This window comes from Cryphonectria parasitica, assembly GCF_011745365.1.
Source record: "Cryphonectria parasitica EP155 unplaced genomic scaffold M406scaffold_12, whole genome shotgun sequence".
Lineage (NCBI taxonomy): Eukaryota > Fungi > Ascomycota > Sordariomycetes > Diaporthales > Cryphonectriaceae > Cryphonectria > Cryphonectria parasitica.
In genome coordinates, this window is record NW_024468920.1 from 63,800 (window position 1) to 84,108 (window position 20,309).

The 20,309-nt window shown below is 29.1% G+C and overlaps 1 protein-coding gene across 1 annotated transcript; it reads right to left on the reverse strand.

The window, feature by feature from the left end:
• Positions 1-6,875: 6,875 nt before the first annotated feature.
• M406DRAFT_270218 (uncharacterized protein) lies at positions 6,876-10,387 on the reverse strand (the record flags this gene model as incomplete). Its single annotated transcript, XM_040918063.1, has 2 exons — positions 6,876-6,989; positions 10,304-10,387. Coding segments are annotated over 2 exons (198 nt in total), but the record flags the coding sequence as incomplete, so codon positions are not given.
• Between the last annotated feature and the right edge of the window lie 9,922 nt (positions 10,388-20,309).

Here is a 20,309-nt window from a genome sequence, read left to right on the forward strand (position 1 = left end):
AATCGAAGAATCTTTTTCTTAGCAGCTTGTAACTCATTCTCTAACTTCTAATATTGAATAGCAATTTTGTACAATTCCGAAGAACTAATACTCTATATATTACAGCGGGAATAATTAAGCTAAATGCATTTAATGTAACAGGAAGAATCGAGAGGAGAAATCTAATAGAAAGGAATTCTCTGATTCTTATAGAACGAATAGAAAAGCATAGTAAAGGAATTTTGAAGAATAGCAGAAAGAAGATTTTTATATTCTACAGTTTTTCAAGAGCAAGACTTAGAGATATAGAATTTGTTAATTCTATTCAATATAATGAATTAGAAAAGCATAATTATATATAGAAATGATTTATTAGAATATTTATGAAAGATTGTTGAGAATAATAACTAATAGAAAAGAGATAATATTATAATCTATTCAATATACAGATTATAGAATAAGCTTACCAAACAAGAAACTAATTATTGCAATCCAATATTAAACAATCAGTAATAATAATATAATCCAGAACAGGAATTATAGCAGGAATGAATTATCGGATTATTAAATAATCTAATAAGCCTGAATTACTTGGATTGCTAATAATCCAAAGTAAGCTATAATAAAGAGCTGAATATATAAGAATATATTTATTATTATCAGATAGATTATTAATTAGAATATAGCTCTTTAGTTATTAATCTAAGTATCAGATTACTTCTCCTACTCTGATAGCTTTAAAAGCAGTGAATACTTGCACAGTTATCCCAGTTGTATTTCCGTATTCAAGGCTTATACTTAGTATTGCTCTTATTAGCATAAACTCTTTATATACTTTGGAATCTCCGGATTACTGCAGTGCTCATTACAATTTACTTATTTCAAAAAAATATTAAAATAATTAAGCTTAATAATAAATTCAATTATAAGAAGTTAGAACTATTCAAAATCTTATAATAGATTTCTCTAATTAATTATAAATTAGTACCATCTTATAGAATAAGAATATATTTAGTTTTTTATATCTTATTACTAGAATTAATAATATAGAAAATATTAATGAATAATATAGCAGAAGCAGAAAATGATAAACTAGAATATAAGATTAAAAAGATTCTTAAGCATAGAGATATAAATAATATACAAGAATATCTTATTAAATAGAAGAGTTATTTAGCAAGCAAGAATTTATAGGAATTATAAGAAAATATTGAAAATGCTTAGAAAAAGATAGCTGAATATTGAAAGAAGAAAATTAGCATTTAAGATAATCATTCTATTCCAAACTGAAACTTAGAAGCTTTAGAAGCTTTACTCTTCAGAAAACTAAACTAGTTTATTATACTATTCTCTATATCTATAGAATTCTAATTAAATCCTTCAAAAAAGAAATCTATACTAGCAATAGCAGATCTTTTAGCTACTACAAACTATACTTCAGCAGCAGTATAAGCTTGCTCAGCTTTAGCTTCTTTCATCTCCAAGTATTCCAAGTCTTGAAGATTTATCAAGCTATAACAAATAGCTTGCACCATTCTTTCCCTTTATATTCTCTTTTAAGCTTGCATGCAGCTAATCTTTATATTAAGAATCCAGCACTTCTTCTCCAGATCTTCGATCTTATTCTCTAATTTCTAATACTAAGAGGAAATATAAAGAAGATTCAAAGAGTTCATCGAATCAAGCATATTATACTTCGAATGCTAACAATGCATATATTTAGCATAACAAGAAAAGTTCTCGGAAAATATTTAGCAGAATTTTAAGCTTTATATATTATAGAAAGAATAAGAAATCATATTAATAGCTATAGAAAGAATAAGAGAGTAAAGAAACTTCTTCTGTTTTAATTTATTAGAATAAGAATTAAGAAATTTCAGTTTTTTAACTCTATTAAACATTCTAATTAGAAAAGCATAATAATATAGCAGAAAAATAATAGAAAATTTATAGAAGATTATTAGAAATAATAATTAATAGAAAGAAGATAATATTATAATCTATTCAGCATACAGATTATAGAAAAGATTCTACTAAAAAAGAATCAGATATTGCAACTTAGTATTAAATAATAAATAGTATTATATAATTAGAGTTAGAATTATAATAATTATATAATCAAAGAAGTTAATAATCAATTCTATTAATCAGTTGAAAAAATTAATAATTAATTCTATCAATTCATATTAAAGAGCTAAATATATAAGAATATATTCATTATTACTAGATAAACTACTAGAATATAGCTCTTTAGTTATTAATCTAAGTATTCATTTATTATATATCTAAATAGCTTCAAAGATGAATGATCAGCACTTGTATGGATTATAGTTATATTTCTGTATTCAGTGGATTCTATTTTGATACCGCTCTTGTTAGCATAAATCTTTTTGTATACTTCAGATCTTCGGATATTGCAGTGCATTCATTACAACAAGCAAGATGAGCAGCAGATTCCGAAATCTTTGTACAAGCTTCATTCAGAATCTCCAGCGCCTAATGATAAGCTTCCTCCAACTCCGCTTTTGCTTTCCATTCCTTCAACTCAAGCTTTTTATTCTTCGCTATAATATGCGAGACTAAAGGAAAGAAGATTGTTAGAGCAAGTATGAAAAAAAAAAGAAAAAAGATATGCATAAGCAGAAACAGAAATTCTATAGCCATTGCAAGAACGAATACAATGAATATACTGAGAACAATGCTTTGTATTATCCATCATCTTATATACCAAACCCCAAGAAGCGCATGCAGTATAAGGCATGATTTTAAAACTGAACTAATTAACAGCTAACAAAAGATGATTATGCTATTCAGTTTTCTTGAAAAAAGGTTTATTGATTCTATTCAATATCTTAATTAGAAAAATATGATTCAATATACAAAGAACTTGCTAGGAAAACTTATAAAAGATTGTTAAGAATAACAACTAATAGGAGAGAGATGATATTATAATCTATCTAGCATACAGATTACAGAACTAGCCTTGCTAGCAAGGAAGACAGGAAATATAACTCAAAAGTATAAGTATGCTTAAGAAAAGATTAGATAATCAAGAATTAGAACTAGATAGGAATGAATTACTAGGATTACTAGAAACACAGCTCACCAGGCTTACTGAATTACTGCAGTAATCCATAGAATACTACGAAAACAGTAATTCATACTAAAGAGCTGAATATATAAGAATACATTCATTATCATTAGATAGACTACCAGAATATAGCTCTTCAGTTATTAATCTAAGTATTCATTTATTATATACTTGAATAGCTCCAAAAGCGAATGAATAGCACTTGTATAAACTACTCAGTTATATTTCCGTATTTAGTAGATTCTACTTTAATACCGCTCTTGCTAGCATAAATCTCTTTATATACTTCAGATCTTCAGATATTGCAGTGCATTTATTACAATTATGCTATATCTGTTTCTGCTAAGCAGCAATAATTCCCTGCTGCTGCAGCTATTATTGCTTGAGCTGTTCAACATGTTTCTGCAGCTAAAGAAGCTACTGAATCAGCTTATTCTGATAGATAGATAAAGAGAGAGTTGCGGAAGCTATTTGTTATGACCCATCCAACATGCAGGTCACAGGATAAAGCCCCGCCAACAAAGGAACCAGGTGTTACAGCCCAACGCCGGACACTAGGCAGGATTACATAACCCAGGGTTAGGGTTGTCAAGGAGAGAGGATCGCTAGACTCACCAGCGATCCCAACGAGCCTCACGCCTTGAATCGCTAGGCTCACCAGCGATCCCAGCGATTCATACTGAAGAGCCGAATATATAACCACACATTCATTACCATTAGATAGATTCAGTATATAGCTCTTCAGTTGTCAATCTAAGTATCAGGTTACTCTCTTACCCTGATAGCTCCAAAGGCAGTGAACACTTGCACGATTACTCAGTTGTATTTCCGTATTCAAGGCCCACACCTAGCACCGCTCTTGTTAGCATAAACCTCTTTGTATACTTTGGAATCTTCGGATTACTGCAGTGCTCATTATACTATTATATTTCTGTATTATTCAAGTAATTAATACTGAACTGTTTCTAAATAAGAATTATCAAAATGTAATAAGCGCACTGCAATATCTGAAGATCTGAAGTATACAAAGAGTTTATACTAACAAAAGCAGTATTAAAATAGAATTTACTAAATACAGAAATATAACTAAATAATTCATACAAGTACTATTTATTTGCTTTTAAAGCTATTCAAGTATATAACAAATAAATATTTAGATTAATAACTAAAGAGCTATATTTTGATAATCTATCTAGTAATAATAAATATATTCTTATATATTCAGCTCTTTAGCATGAGTTGATAGAGTTGATTGTTAACTCCTTTAACCAGTTGATAGAGTTGATTATCGATTTCTTCAACTATGCAACTATTATAATCCTAACTCTGGTTATATAATTCTGATCTGTATTCTTTTATAGGCTGGTGTTGGTTTCTTGGCATCAAAGGATCCGCTCTGAGTGTTCTGCTGTGCTGCTTCCCTGTCGTGACCTGCATGTTGAATAAGTTATAACACTTTGCAATATACTTAATTTTGCTAATATATTTTACTACATCTTTATATATAATGCAGAATATATAATATATAAACTTAGTTTTGAAAAATTCTTTATCTATATTCTTATTTACAGTATAGAATTAGTTTAGTATAAAAATTTCAGAATTAATTATATATACTAAAATTATTATGAAACTGCTTAAATCTTATATATTAGCTATAGTTGCAAGCTATACTTCTCGAAAAAGATTAAATATAAATGATTTCCAGTATAAGAATAGGAATAGATTATTCAAGTTATTAAGAAATCTAGTATTAGATTCAGAAAAGTTTTTGAAATAAGGCAGAATAATATATATATTAAGCTATTAGCAAATAGCTTTCGAAACTATATTAATAGCAGAATGAAATAATAGCAGTATTAAATAATCAATTATACTATTTATATAAGCAATAAGATTTGCAACTAATATAATAAATAAGAAGCTAGAAAGAAATATTAATATGAATAGCAATAAGCTAGAAAGCTTACTTAGCAAGCAGTATAATAAGCTTAAACTTCAAAAGGAAAGAATTGTTTATAATAAGATTATAAATAATCAGAGCTTAAAGATTTCTATATACTGCATACAGTAGAAATAAAGCATATATAAAACTTAATACTTATATTTACAGAAATAAATATAAAGCTTTATTGAATAGTAGCGCTTAAGAAAACTTTATATTTCTCAGAATTATTAATAAAGCATATATTAATTAATATTAGAAGAAGAAAATCTATAATCTTCTTACTATAAAAGAACAAACTATTGTATATAATCAAGATATAATTAATATAAAAACTAATTATTTACTAATTTTAATTTAAGATTATATAATATTTATTGCTTTTAATATTATAAATATAATAGAATATAAATTAATTCTAAGCATTTCTTAGCTTAAGCAGCATAATTCTTAAATCAATTGAATTACTAGCTAGATTTCTTAAAAATAAGCTATACTTAATAGAATAATTATTAGTTTATTATTTCCAATAGTAACTATTTCTAATAAAAAGAATAAACTTTTCATATAAAAGTTTAAACTATAAACTAAGGAGCAAAAATATAATGAGCACTGCAGTAATCCGAAGATTCCAAAGTATACAAAGAGATTTATGCTAACAAAAGCAGTGCCAGATATAAGCCTTGAATACAGAAATGCAACTAAGTAATTATACAAGTATTTACTGCTTTTAGAGCTATTAGAGTAGAAAGTAATCTAATACTTAGATTAATAACTAAAAAGCTATAAACTGAATCTATCTAATAATAATGAATATGCAGTTATATATTCAGCTCTTTAGTATGAATATATTAAATAGCAATATATTTAAGTTATTTTGCTAGCTTTAAATAGCATATATTCCAAGCTATTCTTTCTGATTAGTTATACTTATAATTCTAATTCTGAATTATATAATCAATGTTTTATTAAAATATTAGATTCTTAATATCTAGTTCTTATTTGCTTATAATCTATTTCGTAATCTGTATATTAAATAGATTATAATATTATCTTTCTTCTATTAGTTATTATTTCTAATAATCTTTTGTAAGTATTCTAGCAAGTCTTTCATATATATAATCTTGCTTTCCTAATTAAGATATTGAGCAGAATCAATAAATCTCGTTCTCGTACTGAGAAGATTAAATAAAAGAATTCTTTTCTTTTCTTAGTTCTTAAAAATGCTATTATTATGCCTTCCTATTCTTTCTACGAGGATTGTAATATTCAGTTTTATTAAATCTCTATCGAGAATTTCTTCTATTATACTGAATATATCCGCCTGAGCTGCTTTCGATGCAATATTCAGAAGCTAAGTATAGCGGAAATTCATTAGATAAGCATTCAATACCAACATTTGAAGAACTAACTCAAGAGTACTGAGAAGTAGCTGTATAATGCTATTGCAGAGATAGAATGCTTGCAGAAGCAAAAGTATTTATAATTTGAAAGAATAATAAAAGCTATTTGCTGAAGCCTTTCTAGCATGAAAAAGCTGAAATGTAAGAAAGCTGAGAAGAAGCGAGCTTGTATTGCTGCTAGAATTCGTTTTATAATTACAAAGAAATCTGCTATAATTGCTGAAGATCTTTCTTTTAAGGATTTCAATTAGAATTTCATAGATATAAGGAATTCAATAGTAGATTAGTCGGGTTTTCTGAAGAGTAAGATCTCTAAGGCTTCTGAATCTTGATTTAGAATGAAGCAATTATTCTAAATACTAATTTCTTTCCTTTTCCAATACTCAGCTATTTTCTTCTAAGCATTTTTAATATTTTTCTGTAATTTCTACGAATTTTCACTTACTAAATAATTCTTTCATTTGATAAGATATTCCCTTATGCTATTTATACTTCTATGCTTAAGAATCTTTTCTATCTTATACTCTGATTCATTATTTTCTACTTCTGCTATATTATTCATTAATATTTTCTATACTGCTAATTCTAGCAATAAGATATAGAAAACTGAATATATTCTTATTTTATAAGATAATACTAATTTATAATTAACTAAGAAAATCTGCTACAAGATTTTAAATAGCTCTAACTTCTTATAATCAAGTTTATTGCTAAATCTAGTTATTTTAATATTTTTTCAAAGTAAATAGATCTTATTTTCTTTCTATAGAATTAATCTTTCAATTCTTTTAAAGTTTGCATATTATATTATTTATTTCTAAATGAATTGTAATTCTAACTAGAATTCTTTCTAAATCTTCTTAATCTTTTTAATTCTTTTATTTATAACTTCTGTATTTGCTTCTAGCAATACTTTATAATAAGTTATTAGATTATATTTATAGAATATAAAGAATAATAACTTCTTTATTATGCTTATATCTGTATTATTATAAGCAAACTATATAAAAAGTAATAGATTAATCTAATTATTCTATTTCTAATTAATATAGTATTAAAAGTATTATTTAATAATCTAATTCATTCTTTTTATCTATTTATCTATTTATAAGTAAAATACTATAAATATTCTATAATATATTCTAAGCTATTTTATAAGCAAAGTTTAAAACTTTGAATTAAACTTTCTATTTCTATTAGAGATTATTTCTTCTAGTATGCTATAATTAGCAATAATCATTCTGAGAAATACATATATGAATTCCTTTACTATACTGCTTTTCTTATAAAAGAGAAAGTAAGCATACTTGCTCAGTTTGCAAATTACTACTAGAATATTATTATATTATATCTTAATTAAGAGTTTTTATAAGAAAGATAGCTTAATAATAAAGTTTAAACTAATAAATTATTAAATAATTATAAGTATTAATAAGAAGTATAATAGTTTATAAAGCTTATATCTTTCTGCTTTATTCTTCTTATAGCTATTATATTATTATAAGATATTCTCAATCTTTTTTCTAAAGCTTAATAGATTTTAATATTTTTTAATATATTTATAAATTGCTTTAACTCTCTGATATTTATATACAGATGTATTATATATATTCTTAATATAATTATTTTGTTTATTTGAAATTATTAATTCTGAATTCTTCTTCAAGAATTCAATTCTAAAAGCAGCATTTAGCTTCTTATATATATTAATTGTCACGGTCTCAGGTCGGGCAGGGAACGTCGAGCAGGCAGGTAACAGGAAAGGTTCTCAGGCAGGGTTGGGTTTATTGACAAGACGCAGCTCGAAGAGCTGCAACAGGAAACGAGCAAAGCAGGCCCAACTAACTGAAGCTATATACTGATGCTATGCTAGCTTACATAATCCTTATCATCCTGCTAGCCTTATCAGTCTCTACTCTCAGGATTAGGGTTATTCAGTGACTTAGTATTCATGTCTGTAACATTATCCCCTCCTCTAGAACCGAACTCCAGAGAGGTTATTACTAACAGTATCAGACAGGCCCAGGCTTGTACGGATAGCGCTGATGGAAGTTACGCACAACTTCCTGAGCGTTCTGCAGGTGGGAGGCGGGCATCTCCTCAGATTCTTCGTAATTAGTCTACTTGACAGTATACTTTAGTCGGGAGTGACCTTCTCGGCTACAGCAGTTCCAGCGGAAGTTCAAAATCTTGTTTACTTTCTATTTCTTCAACCCATCTATCTTAATAGGTAGCAGAGGATTGTTTAGCTGAGCGGGTAATGAATCTTTAGCAGCAGAGCGGAGTAAGCTGATATAGAATATAGAATAAATTCTTATGGATTTTAGCAAGCGGAGTTGGTAAGCATATAAACTGATAATCTTCTCGATCTTGTAAGATTTACAGTTCTTCTAGTTGAGTTTCTTTGCAGAGCATAGAATCTTGATATTACAAGCATTAAGCTAGATCTTCTAGCTAATTCGGAATCTTTAAGCAGAGATTTGCTTATAGTTATGTAATGAGCACTGCAGCAATCCGAAGATTCCTAAGTATACGAAGGGGTTTATGCTAACAAGAGCAGTATCAAAGTATCAAGTCCTTGAATACAGAACTGTACAAGTCCTAATAAGCGATGCAAGTATTTACTGCCTTTGGAGCTACTTAATGTATGAAACTGAATACTTAGATTAATAATTGAAGAGCTATATACTGAATCTATCTAATGGTAATGAATGTGTTCTTATATATTCAGCTCTTCAGTATAGCTTGTTAGAATTGCTAGCAAGTCTAGCGATTCAAGGTATAAAGCTCGTTGGAATCGCTAGCGAGCTCAACAATCCTTCCTCCTTTATAACCCTAATCCTGGATTATATAATCAATGCTTCGCAAGAATGTTGAGTTCTTAACACTTAGTTCTTGTTACTCGTAACTTGTTTTCGTAATCTGCATGTTGAATAAATCATAATATTATCTCTCTTCTATCAGTTATTATTTCTAACGATCTTCTGTAAGTATTCTAGCAAGTATCTATATTCATGATCTTGCCTTTCTAATTGAGATGCTGAATAGAATTAATAAAATTGCAAAACCGAAATCCTTGAATTCTTATTTCAACAAAAAGAAGCAGAAAGATCTTCTTCTTCAGTTTATTCTTTCAAACAGTTTCAATATGCATCTCTGTTCTTATTGCAATAGTTGAGGTCTGCAATTGTATATCGTTTCTTCTCATAATTCATTCTGTTGCTCGGAGTGCATTTCTCAGAATTGTGCTAAGTGCGATATTCTGGAGCTAATGAATGCTGCTGAACTTCTTCTTATCTCTATCCAGCATCGAAAGCTGAAGGATGAGATAAAAGAATTGGAGTTGAAGCTGTTTTAATTGCATTAATAAAAGAAGATGTGGCATGAGAGGATATCTCGAGCTATTTGTTGAGATCTTAAGAATCTCGAAGAGCTTGAGAAAGAGGAGGCTGAGAAGGCTAAGGCTGAAAGGGTGCGTGTTGCTGCTGAAGTGCAGGCTGTAGTAGCTGAGGAATCTGCTGTTGTAGCTGGAGATTCTTCTTTTGAGAGTTTCAACTGAAACTCCATGGATTTGAGAAGTTCTGTAGTAGATTGGTTGAGCTTTCTGAAGAGTGAGATTCCCGAAGCTTCTGAGTCTCGGTTCGGGGCGAAGCGATCATCTTAGGTACTAGTTTCCTTCCTTTTCCAATACTTAGCTATTCTTTCTTAAGCATTCTTAACATTTTTCTGTAATTCCTATGAATTTTCGCTCATTGGATAGCCTTTTCATCTAATGAGATATTCCCTTGTATTATTCATGCTTCTATGCTTAAGAATCTTCTCTATCTCATACTCTGATTTATTATTTTCCACTTCTGCTATATTGTTTATTAGTATTTCCTATACTGCTAGTTTCAGCAGTAAAATGTGGAAAACCGAGTATATTCTCATCTTATGAAGTAATGCTAATTCGTAGTTAACTAGAGAAATCTGTTATAAGATTTTGAATAATCCTAACTTCTTATAATTGAGTTTGTTGCTAGATCTGATTATTTTAATATTTTTCCGAAGTAGATAGATTTTATCTCTCTTCTATAGAATTAATTTCTTAATTCTTTTGGAGTTTGTATATTGCATTATTCATTCTTGAATAAATTGTAATTCTAATTAGAGTTCTTTCTAAACTTTCTTAATCTTCTTAATTCTTTTATTTGCAGCTTCTGCATTTACTTCTAGCAGTATTTTGTAATAAGCTATTAAGTTGTATTTATAAAGTATAAAGAATAATAATTTCTTTATTATGCTTATATCTGCGCTATTATAAGCAAACTATATAAGAGATAATAAATTAATTTAGTTATTCTATTCCTAGTTGATATAGTATTATAGATATTATTTAATAACTTAATTCATTCTTTTTGTTTGTTTATCTATTTATAAGTAAAATGCTGTGAATATTCTGTAGTATATTCTGAGCTATTTCATAAGCAAAATTCAAAACTTCAAATTGAACTTTCTATCTCTATTAGAGATTACTTCTTCTAGCATGCTATAGTTAGCAATAATCATTCTAAGGAATGTATATATAAGTTCCTCTGCTATACTGCTTTTCTTATAAAGAAGAAAATAAGTATACTTGCTTAGTTTACAAATTACTATTAGAATGCTATTATATTATATCTTAATTAAGAGTTCTTATAAGAGAGATAGCTTAATAATAAAGTTTAGACTAATAAATTGCTAAATAGTTATAAGTATTAATAAGAAGTATAATAGTTTATAAAGCTTATATCTTTCTGCTTTGTTTTTCTTGCAGCTATTGCATTATCTTAGAATGCTCTTAATTCTTTTTCTAAGATCTAATAAATTTCAATATCTTTTAATGCATTCATAGATTACTCTAACTCTCTAGTGCTCATATGCTAGTATACTATATATATTCTTGATATAGTTGTTTTATTTATCTGAAATTATTAATTCTGAATCTTTTTCTGAAGATTCAATTCTGAAGGCAGCATTCAGTTCTCTGTATACATTAATGAGATTTCCTAACTTATTTTGAATAAAGATGTTCTGTATATCCAAGAAATCTGCATCTTAGTAATCTGATTTTCTGCTAAGAGCATCTGCTTGTTCATTCTTTAAGCTTTTGCAATATATAATCTTGAAGTTAAATTATAAGAAGAATTCTGCTTATCTAATTTGCTACTTATTCAAAATCTTAATTATTATAAATATAATTAGATTCTTATAATCCGAATAAACTATAATCAAGTATTATATGCTAATAAAGTAATATTACTACTTCTTAAAAGCTTTTACTATTGCTATAAATTCCTAATCAGGAATTCTATAGTTGATTTCCGAACTATTTAATTTCTTTAAGAAGTTGCTTATAATTCTTAGATATTCTTAGTTATCTTGCTAGCTAAATTGTTCTCTGAATACATATTCTGATACATTAATCTTAACTTTAAAGAATTTATAGAGATTTGCTTTATATAGAATTAATTCTGAAGTAATATGCTTAATAATCTTATTGAAAACTTCTTGTACTTTGGGAATTTATTTGAAGAATTGATTCTTTTTAGTAAGATTTGTAAGAAGATATGCAATTCAGCTATAGTTCTTAATAAACTGCTTATAGAAATTGATATATTCGAAAAAAGATTTAATATTTCTAATATTCCTAGGAATTAGCTAATTTCTAATAGCTTCTACTTTATCTTTCTATAGCTTGATGCATTCTAGCTTGATTATAAATCCGAGATAATCAACTTTTTATACATGAAAATAGCTCTTTGCAAGCTTTATAAGGAGTTTTGCATTTTAGAGCATTTGCAATACTATTTTCATATATTTCTTGTATTCTTTTAGTATTTGAGAGAAAATGAGAATATTGTTAAGATAAGCAATAATAAACTAATTCAGATACTTGTATAGAATGTGATTGATTATTTTCTGAAACGAAGCTGAAATATTCATTAGATTAAAAAGCATAACTAGATATTCGTAGTATTCATAGCATGTTCTAAAAGCAGTTTTCCATTCTTCTTCTTTCTTTACTCTGATCAGATTGTAAGCTTTTTTCAGATTCAGAATTGTAAACCATTATACTTCTTATAACTTATCTTATAATTTCTTAATAAGTAATAATAGATATCAGTTCTTGATTATAATATCATTGAGTTATTTGTAGTTAATACATAGCCTAAGCTTGCTATTCTTCTTGAGTACAAACAGAATAAGATATCCTATTAGTAATTGCAATGATTGTATGTATTCCTTTTTTAAATTCTTATCAAGATACTCTCTGAATGCTTCTAGTTGTACTTGATCTAATTCATAAATAGGGAAGAATTTGAACTGTTTCTCTTCTTGTAGCAGGATCTTGTAGTTATATAAGCTGTATTTCAGCAATCCTGTATTCAATTCTTCCTGGAATAGTTTCTTAAACTTGTAATATTCTTATAATATATTTGCAAGTATTAGTTCTGATTTCTATACTGTTTCTGCTATCTGGAGGAATAGTAAGTATTGTTGAGCATACTTCTTTTCATTTGTTGTTTTTGGTAACGTTTTTGAGAGCTTTGAGCGTTCGCTCCAAGCCAAACTGAGCGTTCGAGGGTCTGATTTCGAGATTTTTCCTGTATAGGTTTATAATTCATATTCTAAAGCTTTTTCTTATTGCTTCGAAGCGAACCAACTTGCTGAGAGTCTCGCTTTCATTGTTTTGCTAACCTATTAGTATCCTGATACTATTTGAGTTTGCTTATTACTAGATTCTTCTCCTTGAACTGCTAGCTCTGCTGATTTGAAAGTATATATGAAGTTGTATGAAGCTTCTTTTCCTAAGTATTCTTCAATCACTAGCTTCGATTCTGCGCTATTAATTGTAACTATCTCTCTAAATACAGCTTGTTTTCATAAGATCTAGCTAGTAGTTCAATTGATTTAAGAATTGTACTCCTTAAGCTATGAAAGCTTTATAATCAGCTTATACTATACTGTATTTATAATATTAAAAGAAACTCTGATTATATATTCTTGGATTAAGATAGATAGATAATTAGTTTTCTTATCGATTACTTCTTGGTTATATATAACAGATTGTTCTTTCACAGTGCTGAGAGTATATGAGCATCTCTTCTGCTTTCATTATAGTTATATCTGATTAATGATATATAGGAATATAAAGTTTTCCTAAGCATTACTATTTAATAGTATGCTATATCTGTATTCTTGAATATATATATCGAACTTAATATAAGCATAATTTGTTTTAGAAGCTTTATATAGAAACTATTTTGATCTGATTATCTACAGTTTTTTTACAAGCAATTCTGTTCTTTTGAGTTTATTAAGAACTATTTATTCTTCTAAGCCTGCTTTGCTGCTTCTTAAGCAAGCTTCTTAGCTTGCTTTTGCTTATATTATTATTATTTCTGATTTTTCTTCTATTAATACTAATTGCAAATTTTGTTATTAATATAAATCATATAGAGTATTATCTTGCATTGCTATTATTTTGTTTCCTTATTTATACATTATATAGAGCAGTTATTTAATAATTCGATATATATATTATAGTGCTATCTATTGAAAACTTCTCTGAAGCAGAGTTTCTGTTCTTCAATAGCCTGAAGGATTTGTTCTAGTTCTCTGATAGGAAACTATTCATATTGCATCTTCTCTAAGAAATGCATTCTGCAGCTATGATAGATGCAGAAGATTCAAGCTAATTTGTAATATAAGTTGTAAAGTAAGCTGATCTAAGGATTCTCATCTTCTTATGCTTCAATATTCTGTAAGAGAATGCAGATAAAGAGCTTTTCTAGCTTTATTTCATAAACAAGATATTCAATTTATATTATTTTCTTGTTTTATTTAATATTAAAGGAAAACCTTTCTGTAGGTTTCTTGAGTTTATTATTTATAGGAGATTCTAGTAAACTACTGAATTGCTTATTCTAGCTTAATCTTTCTGTTATTTAAAAAGCGTTTTTGGTATTGTTTAGATATTCATATTAATAACTAAGAGAGTATCATTCCTTATTCATATTCCTGATTATAGTGCTTAGTATAAATAATAAAGAATATTAAAGAATATTATTACTAAGCTCTTCTTTTAATATCTGAATGCTTTATTCTACAATGCTAGAGCAGTTCGAATTGCTATTTGTAAGAATGCTAAGTATGCATTCTCATTCTACTGTTGCTATTTATCTGCAGCGCTGAAGCTTCTGAGAGAACTATTTTAAACCTTTCTTACTCAAGAAATATATTAAGCAGTTATTATTATAATAGAATATTTAGCTAAGATTTTCATAATTAATAGAGTTTAATACTTGCTTTAAGAAAGTATTTTTGCTTAGTTAATTGAATTTCTATTATTAAGCAATATTCATCTAGCATTCTTTCTGAATTAATTGCTATTTATTCTTCTGAAATTAATAGCAGTTATATATAATATATTCTTATTTATTGCAATTATAGCAAATAATACTATTTCTCTTGCTATACTGCTTATTAGCTATATTGAATTTCATGAAACTAGCATGTATAATACTACTCTAAGCTATGCTGCTATATCAACTGCTATTCTTGTTTTAGAATTTCTTGTTTATATTAGCTGGAAACTTCTAAGTCTAGCTTCCTTTCTTCTTAAACTTCTCTATCTATTATTCATACAAACAGTTATTAATACAGATAGCTTGATTAAAGAATATTGCAAAGTTCTTCAGCTAATTCTGCTTAAAGATTTCATCTTTAATATTATTCTTAAATCCCTTATAATAATACTTCATAAGATTCTTATCTTTCTATAGGAATTGTACTAAGAATTGCTTGAATCTAATTATATAAGCAGAAGCTAACTTAGTCTGCTTGAGATTCATAAGCTGCTAAGCTATAGTATATTCTTTGTTAGAATTATCAAAAGTTTTCTTAAGAGCTTTTTTGAAGCTCTTAAAGAAATTAAATATATTCTTGATATTCTGAGTATGCATATTGGGATTATTCTGATGCTTTAAATGATTGCATAGAGAAAGCTTGTATCAAATAAAAGCATTCTTTTCAAAGCAAGTTCCTGTAAGAATAATCTTCTTAGATTTTCTGATAAACTGAATCTCATGATACAGGAAATATACTCTGCAGTGGATGAGGAATTCATGCAGCATCTTTTGATTGCTATTATATATAGCGGGCTTATTTATCTTATATGCTTTTCCAGCACCACTGGTGACTGCAGAAGTGGACTGCGCCTGCTGAGCCTGTTGGGCTAGCTGAGCCTGCTGAGCCTGTTGAGCTAGCTAGGCTTGCTGGTTGGCGATGGTGGCGCTCTGAGCTTGCTGTTGTTTGCATAAATTCTGAATATGCTGAGTAAGCTAGTACACCTGATTAATCAGTTCTTCCTAAGTAGGAGCATATAAGAACAAAGAGATTCCTAGAGAAGCTATCATATTCCGTATTGCTCAAGAAGTAATACTAAACTATTCTTGAATAAGAGTTGTTAAAATATAATAAGCACTGCAGTAATCCGAAGATTCCTAAGTATACGAAGGAGTTTATGCTAACAAGAGCAGTATCAAAGTATTAAGTTCTTGAATATGGAACTATACAAGTTCTAATAAGCGATGCAAGTATTTACTATCTTTGGAGCTACTCAGTATATGAAACTGAATATTTAGATTAATAACTGAAGAGCTATATATTGAATCTATCTAATGATAATGAATATATTCTTATATATTCAGCTTTTCAGTATGGCTTGTTGGGATTGCTGGCAAGTTTAGCGATTTAAGGTGTGAAGCTCGTTGAGATTGCTAGCGAGCTCAACGATCCTTCCTTCTTTACAACCCTAACCCTGAGTTATGTAATCAATGCTTCGCAAGAACGTTGGGTTCTTGACACCTGGTCCTTGTTACTCGTGACTTGTTTTCGTGACCTGCATGTTGGATGAGTCATAACAAGTTAGCTTATTTCTTATAATGCAAACAAGCAACTAGTATCTAGCTTTGCAGATACTTATAAATCTTCTTTATCTATACAGCAAACTTCTCTGCATCTCAAGCAGCTAGCTTGCTGCTAAGCAGAATAAGCTTGAATTCTAATTGCAGATAGAAGCTATAGTTAGCAAAGAATGAAGTAATAGAGATAGTTTCAGAAGCAGAGTTGTTTGCAGCGAACTCAGCTAGTGCTAGCTAACTGAACTAGTTATTCTGCAGATAAAATACGTATAGATGCAGATATTGTTTCAGGAATATATTTATGCATTCAGTTTAGCTATCTGTTTTGGAATGGAAGGCAATGAATAGCAGAGCAGTAATAGATAGTTGTTTGATTAGATGTTTCCAGAACTTGGAAACGAACTGCAGTTCTTAGTTAGAGATTATAGTTCTAAGCAGGCTGTAAAGCTTTCAAACATGCTCTATAAACAAGCATACTGCTCTCTTAGCATTACAGATTCTCTTGCAAGCAATAAAGTGCTGTATCTTAGTTAAGCAGTTAATTATAATTATAATTATATTGTAGCTTAGATTCGGGGGCAGGTATATGATGAAGTTTACAGAGATATTCTTTCAGAAGCGTTCAGAAATAAGCAGTAGTTTTAGAAAGCCCTGGCAGCTTTTGCAGCTAAGCTTTGCTTAGCAATATGAATTACAGTTTCGAATCTATCATCGCACAAATTGAAGCATCTAAAGCTAGTAATACTCTTGATTCAGTATCTTGTATGTTTTTGCTAAGCCCGAGTAGCTAGCAATAAGCGCAGTATAATAAGCCTTAACCAATTCAGTCTTTAGTTTGAATAGATCTGATATATACTAGCATTTTCTATAGCATAATTATCTATTCTCATCCTTGTATTCAGCAAGTATAAGCAAGGGATATCTTGAAGCGTTCTCTTTCAGAGCTTTCAGAACTGAGCAGAGAATAGGATTCTTCTTGTAATCTTATTCAAACAGGCAGAATAGATTGTTATTCCATTGGAATTGGATTGTAGTTGTAAGCAGGCGGGTTGGGGCAGGCGGACTAGCAGTCTCCTTGTATTGATCCGGATTGGAGCGGTTTTCTCGGGCAGGCAGCAGAGTAAGTTTCTCTTGGATGCTGGTTTTTTTGAAGTTTTCTTTTTTCAGTACAACTTGGCTCTGATGCAGCAGCTGCTTATTTCTCTCTTCAGACAGATTCTCTGACCTTCTGATTAGAGCATCCGGCTTAATGCCTTGCTTTCTAGAATAGTAAACAATCTTAAAGTTAAAACGAGATAGGAATTCAGTTTATTTAGCTTGTTAGCAGTTAAGCAGTTTCGTAGTTATGAAGTATTTCAGGTTCTTGTAATCCATGATTATTTTAATAAGGAACTGCGCTCCTTTCAGTTCCAAGCGCTATTCCTTAAAGCATTATATAATAGCTAGCAGTTCCTTGTTATAAATCTTGTAGTTGCACTTCATTACTGAGTGCTTCTTTGAGAAGAATGCAACAGATTGAAGAATGCTATTATCTTCATACTGGAATAGAATTCCAGCTGAAACAAAGTCTGATATATTCATTTCTAGGATAATATCTTTGTTTCAGTTGAATGAGACAAGCACAGGCGCCTTAGCAAATGCCTTCTTGAGCTTTTTGAAAGCTTCTTAGCAGGCAGGATTGAAGTTGAATAGAACGTTTTTCTTAGTTAGGCGGATTAATGAGCTGATAATCTCAGAAAAGTTGCGAATAAAACGTTAGTAGAAATTGCTAAATTCTATAAAGGCTTATATATTAGTTAGGCAGGTTGGGATCTTCCAGTTAATAATAGTTTCAATCTTTTTCAAGTTTATTTGAATGCTATCAGCTCTTATAATTAGTTCGAGAAATGCAGTTTTCTTTACAAAGAACTCGCATTTCTTTCTTTTAGCATACAGGCTAGCTTTTCTCAAAGCTATCAGAATAGCTTTTATATGCTCTCTGTGCTCTGCATGCATGCAGCTGTATATCAGGATATTATTTAGATAAGCAGTATAGAAAATATTCAGATATTCTTGCAGAATATTATTAATAAAGTGCTGAAAAATAGCAAATGCTTCTGTAAAACTAAACAGTATTATCAGGATTTTGTATAAGCTAAAGCGGATTTGGAATGCAATTAGATATTCTTCTTCTTTGCGAATTCTGATATTATTAAAAGCAGCAATAATATTAATCTTTGAAAAGAACTTTATTCCTTTCAGATTATTCAGGGATTCTTTTATTAAAAGCAGGAAATAATAGTTCTTGATAATGATATTATTCAGAGTACAGTAATTAATGCAGAACTGGAGTTCTTCTCTAGATTTAGCAATGAATAGAATAGAGAATGCAGCAGATAATAAACTCGAGCATATAAATCCCTTCTTTAGGTTTTCGTTTAATTATTTGTACAAAGTAGCTAGCTTATTGCAGAATATAATATACAGAGGTTTAAATGAAGCTATCTTGCTTTCTTGTAGCGGAATGTAGTGATTATACAGTTAATATAGGAATAGCTTGTTAGCTTTCTTCGGAAAGAAGATATCTTTGAAGCTGCAAAGCTCAGCAGGCAGGGATAGTTCATTCGGAGCCTCAGTTCAGTCCGAATTAGATTTCAGAAATAGGGTATAGTTGATATCTTTTAAAGTAATAATGAATAGCTAGCAGTTCTTTCTTCTAGTGTAAGCAGCACTAGCTTGCAGAGATATGATTGAGATGTTATATTTCTTCAGAATTTTAGAGCAGTTGGGTTGTATAGCAGATTGAACAGATCTCAGCAGGTTATATAGAGCTCGAGCCTTAGTTGGTTGGCTGGGGATATTGCAGTTCTTCTGGCAGTAATTGCTGTTGAAGGAGATGGTATATAAAGCGAATCTGATAATAGGTATAATGAGCACTGCAGCAATCCGAAGATTCCTAAGTACACGAAGAGTTTATGCTAATAAGAGCAGTGTTAAAGTATCAAGTCCTTGAATACAGAACCGTACAAGTCTCAATAAGCAATGCAAGTATTCACTGCCTTTAGAGCTACTCAGTATAGAAGACTGAATACTTAGATTGATAACTGAAGAGCTATATACTGAATCTATCTAATAATAATAAATGTATTCTTATATATTCAGCTTTTCAGTTTTGTTAGTAGTATTGGTTGTTGGATTCCTTGGATCATCTAGATGATTTAACTGATCTGAATTATTATGGATTAGCTACTGATTCATTTTAATCCTATAATTCTAATTCTTGCTTATATAAGCCTTAGTTCCTATAATATTGAATCCTTTCCTATTTTTCCGAATAATTATTCCGAGTATCCTAGCTGATAATCTGCATATTGAATAGATTATAATATTATCTTTCTTCTATTAATCATTGTTTCTAATGATCTTCTATAAGTATTCTAGCAAATTATTTGTATATATGATTATGCTTTCCTAATTGAGATATTGAACAGAATTAACAAATTGTATTCTAGTTATTTAATAAAAACTCAAGAGCATTATCGTCTTGCTGAGCTTATTTCTGCTTTTAGTATCGAAATGCTTGCTTATGCTCATTGTTGAAAGATGGGAGCTTTCTATTGTTTTGCTAAAAACTCTTCTTATTGTAAGAAGTATATTTCTCTGGATTAAAGCTGTAATACTGATTATTTCTTAGCTTCTGCTGATTAGTTTCTTTGTTTCTTAGTATTCTTTATAATTACTGATTTTCTTTTTTAGTAGGGCGTTTGATTTGTGAAAAGTGCAAGATTTTAAGCAAAGAAGCTGAGGCAGAGTTAGCAAATGCTGCTGCTTTACAAGCCTTGCTGATATTGCAAGCTTGTCTTAATTGTATATGGAAATAGCGAAGGCTATTAGAGGAGCGTGCTGCAGAAATGATTCGTTGTAGTTTCAATTTCTTGAAGGGGTTTGCTGATGAGAAGGATTGC